The 4,093-nt window shown below is 43.2% G+C and overlaps 1 protein-coding gene across 1 annotated transcript; it reads right to left on the reverse strand.

Moving 5' to 3' along the window:
* Positions 1-1,464: 1,464 nt before the first annotated feature.
* Positions 1,465-3,886, reverse strand: TEDDM1 (transmembrane epididymal protein 1). Its single transcript, XM_083174722.1, has one exon. The coding sequence runs from the start codon at positions 3,067-3,069 to the stop codon at positions 2,212-2,214; it is 858 nt and encodes a 285-aa protein (XP_083030848.1). The 5' UTR covers positions 3,070-3,886; the 3' UTR covers positions 1,465-2,211.
* Positions 3,887-4,093: the final 207 nt, after the last annotated feature.

The raw sequence follows: 4,093 nt of genomic DNA on the forward strand, positions 1-4,093 counted from the left end.
GCCTCAACCACCAATCACTAAACATGTTACACACACATGATTCTAGCAGGGTTACTTCTGAGCACCGGAGCTACATGCCAAACACTACACTCTACAAACAGCACTACACACAGCGGTGGCTCTAGACACTCAGGACAATCACTGATTGAGTCATTTTACACACTATAAAGCTACTCTGTGAAACACTGTTCATTAAACTCCCCATTAGATGGTAATGAATGGTACAGTATTTTGTATGATTATGGTATATAGGTTCGACAGTGTCTAGATCAACAGGTCACCACTAAATGGTTTTATTGATGTCAATTTGTAGATTTCATCAAACATACTTCAAAATAGGGTACTGTGCCAATTTGCTTGCTTCGGGCATGGTCGGGCACTCCGCTGCCGCTGCATTCAGCTCATTGTCCTGTTCCATCAGCATCCACATGGCTGGTAAAGTTTAAAAAAAACAACTCATATCAACCTTTTGTCTATGTCAACCTTGAGATTGTTGAATTAGACACTGTCGACCTACAGTATGAACTGGATAAACTTTTTTAAGTTATACTTTAGATTTAGTGAACATTTGACTAAAGCCGGGTACATGCTAGGCAATTATTCGGGTAATATATGACCCACATTGCTCAGTGTGTACCCGTGATTGCATGCTCCTGCAGGCAGTTCCCTAGGTCTATCTGACGGATATGCTGCATGCCCAATGGGATGTCCCAGGGAATGACAGCATGCATTTCACATGTGACAGGCAATGATACATATCAGCTTCATTTGCTGTATTGTGTATGAAGGGCGCAATGTATCATGCCATCGCATTATGCTGTTGTTGGGCACACATCATTTAGTTCATACCTTCGGCAGCTCCAGAAGTGGGGCTGCAGCACAATTTAAAATTTGAATAAGGAAGCCTCACCAACTGCCAGCGAGTCAGTTTGAAATAGCAGCTGGTTGGAGTTGGTGCCGGGATGCCTACCCTCCCAAAATGCCCTAAAGGGTCCCGTAAATCGGGTCAACCTCCCGGCCCCTAGGGTTCTCTCTCTTCTGTGTTACAGATATTTGCTCAGTAATATATACTGTAGGGGTAATAACACATTTAGCTACCTTTCACAGAAAGCAGCATCATTGCTAACTGCAGCGCAGAAAAAGCATAATTCTTCATCTTGGGATGCAGTTAATATCCCGGCGGTCGGGATCCCGGCGTTCAGAATCCCGACGCCGGAATCCCGACCGCCGAAATGCCGACACATTCTTCCTCCTGGGGTGTCCACGACACCCCTGGAGGGAGAATAAATTAGTGTGCCGAGCGTAGCGAGGCACCGGGCCCGCTGCGTGGCGAGCGCAGCGAGCCCGCAAGGGGGGGCGATCCACGTCCCCCCCCTTGTCGGCATTTCGGCTGTCGGGATTCCGGCGTCGGGATTCTGAACGCCGGGATCCCGACCGCCGGGATTCAATACTGTATCCCTTCATCTTTACTTGAAGTTTATGTTGTACACTATACAATCACATGTACAGGTTCTGATACAATTTAAGCATTAATGCCTGATCTCCTATAGGACTGCAAACAAATTTGTATAAATCTGCAGAAATACAGTCGCAATTATTCGCAGTACAGATTAATTTGCGGTTAATTGTATTGAGCACTAAATGCTCTGTGCACAAAACAATGAATATATCTGTTCTGTACATAGAAATGTAAGCATTTTTTTAGTTACACATCTAATCTACAAGCACCAATGCAATAACATACACAATAATGTCATTGACACCTGGTAGATAGGATTGCATAATTACCAACATTACATCTTTTACTAATCTAATTGCTTATGTAGGTGCTAAGTTGGGCAATGTTCTAGCATTATTATTATTACACAATATGTATTCATATAGCCCAGGCATCATGTCTCAGCAACAAAACCGCCTACCGGTCACATCAGGTTTAATTCAGGGTTGGGATTTCAAGTTACTGGCACCTGTTGTGCACATAGAATATGTTATCTCTGGAGTTTTGATCACCATTCATTTCATATCAAGGTTCATGTCCACCTGTGCGATAAGACTGGAGGTGGGGCTGGTGTGTGCACTATGTGTGATCTTCTTTTCTGACCTGTGTGTATTGGCTCTGATTTACTGTAGATTATTAAAGCAGAACAGTTATTGCGAAATGAGTATTTGTGCATAAAACCTAGTATGATTATACACCGCTTATCCGCCAGATTACAGCTCTTCGTCTCCTTCTTCTCCAGTGAGTTTTGCCATTTCGGCTTTATCGCCAGTGAGCTGATAGCCATTAGATGATAACCTTCCACCCTTGTACCTGTGCACAATAAGTGTTAGCCAAAACAACAGACCCATCAAACCTGCGACCAAACCCAAGTGCCAACAGTAGAAAGTGGTGAGAAACATGAGGTCAGAAGGATCCGACGATAACCAGGAATGACCTGTTGGTGGACGGTATAAAATAAAGGCAGCATGTAGCAGCCATGTTCCTTGTACGTTTACTAGCCACGCTTTGGCAAACCAGAGACGACAATGGTTTGGCTGCCAGATCTCATATATCATTATGACACAAGTCATTGCAGAAGTGAGCAGTAGTAGATGGTGTACTTGACCTTCTATTGCTTCTTTGCCATGACTATGGGACTGGAGGAGTAGGGTAGTAATGAGAAAAAAAGCAGTTACTCCTACATGTTCCAGCAATGGACAGCGTTTCTGCAGAAAAAACTGACTTACAATATCAAATACCCCACTAAGACAAAAGTACCCATACATGGTGGCATGCTGCCACTCTGAAGGGTGCTGAAAGTGGTAGTCAGGATCATCTGAGCTGAAGAAACGTAGTTTCTGGACTCCTGGAGGAAAGAAGAACTCCCCTAAAACCGCCATGAAGCCATAAACCAGTTTCATTATAGCCTCTATCGGCAACATCTTCCAGGATCTTTGCTTTGTCTTTGTGAGAGGAGGATATTGAACATGGCAGCCATTCAGCACCATCCACGAATAGCGAACAGTATACAAGAGACCAAACGATAAGAATGCGATCCCAGGAGAAATGTGACCAATAAAAGTCCCCATGGCTAGTAATGTGCAAAAAAAAGTATTGTATGAAAAATGTTCATATACTAGTTCAGTGTGTGAAGTACAAGTTTCGTAGTGTTTAGAAACTCATTCAGTAACAGGGAACATAATCACCAGGACATAGCATTGAAAGAATGTGAATCTGCCAGTTAGATCTCTCACACAATGGTGAAGCCCAGTTCACTTGAAGAAGAGATTTCAGGTAGGTTGCACAATTGGAATTGTTAGAGATGAGATGAAATAATTTTTCAAAGACACACCTGATGTCCTTAAACTTAGCAATAGAGTATTTGAGTAAAAGTTTGGAATGTAAAGCTCCCAGCTGCGGCACAGAAGTTGATCTGGTACAGAATGGACTTCCAGTGCTTTTATTTCCAGCGGATTCTCTCGGATGTACCCCTGGTATATCACAAGTTCTTCACGATGAAGCAGGCTTCCAGGTGTTCCTCTTGCATAAACCACTGTTTAGATGAAGCCTTTTACAGCCTGCTTAGGATATTACTCCAGTGAGCGCAAGGGTTTAGGCACTGATGCTAGCTCATATTATATCAGTGCTCTATACAGTGTTATCCACAGGAGGCTGAGTGAAGTGAAGCATTGCCTCTGTGTGACAGTGAAGTCTGCAGCCGTAGCATTATAATAAGCACCTGTAGGCTTATGGACACACCCCGCAAGTTGGTACAGGCTGAACGACAATGACACTGCAGATGGGTGTGTGATGCAGAAACATTAATGCACAGTGTGAGATAAGAAATATTAACTAGAAAACCGGTTACACGTAGGAAGTACAGAGAGGTTGAATAAGAAAGATACTTGTTACATGGCAAAACAATAAAGCTATTTAAATTATAATTAAAAACGGGGATGCGGTCATTTGGTCTACACAGTATTATGGTCGAAAGTCATTAGGTCGACATGGGAAAAGGTCGACATGAGAAGAGGTCGACATGGTTCTAGGTTGAAAGGTCATTAGTTCGACATTGTCTAGGTCGACAGTCAAAAGGTCGACATGAAGTTTTTC

The sequence above is a fragment of the Crinia signifera genome, chromosome 3, assembly GCF_055691185.1.
Source record: "Crinia signifera chromosome 3, ASM5569118v1, whole genome shotgun sequence".
In the NCBI taxonomy this organism is placed as follows: domain Eukaryota; kingdom Metazoa; phylum Chordata; class Amphibia; order Anura; family Myobatrachidae; genus Crinia; species Crinia signifera.

Coding starts and splice junctions, on each gene's coding strand:
- TEDDM1 (XM_083174722.1), bottom strand. CDS start 3,069: ATGGGGACTTTTATTGGTCACATTTCTCCTGGGATCGCATTCTTATCG.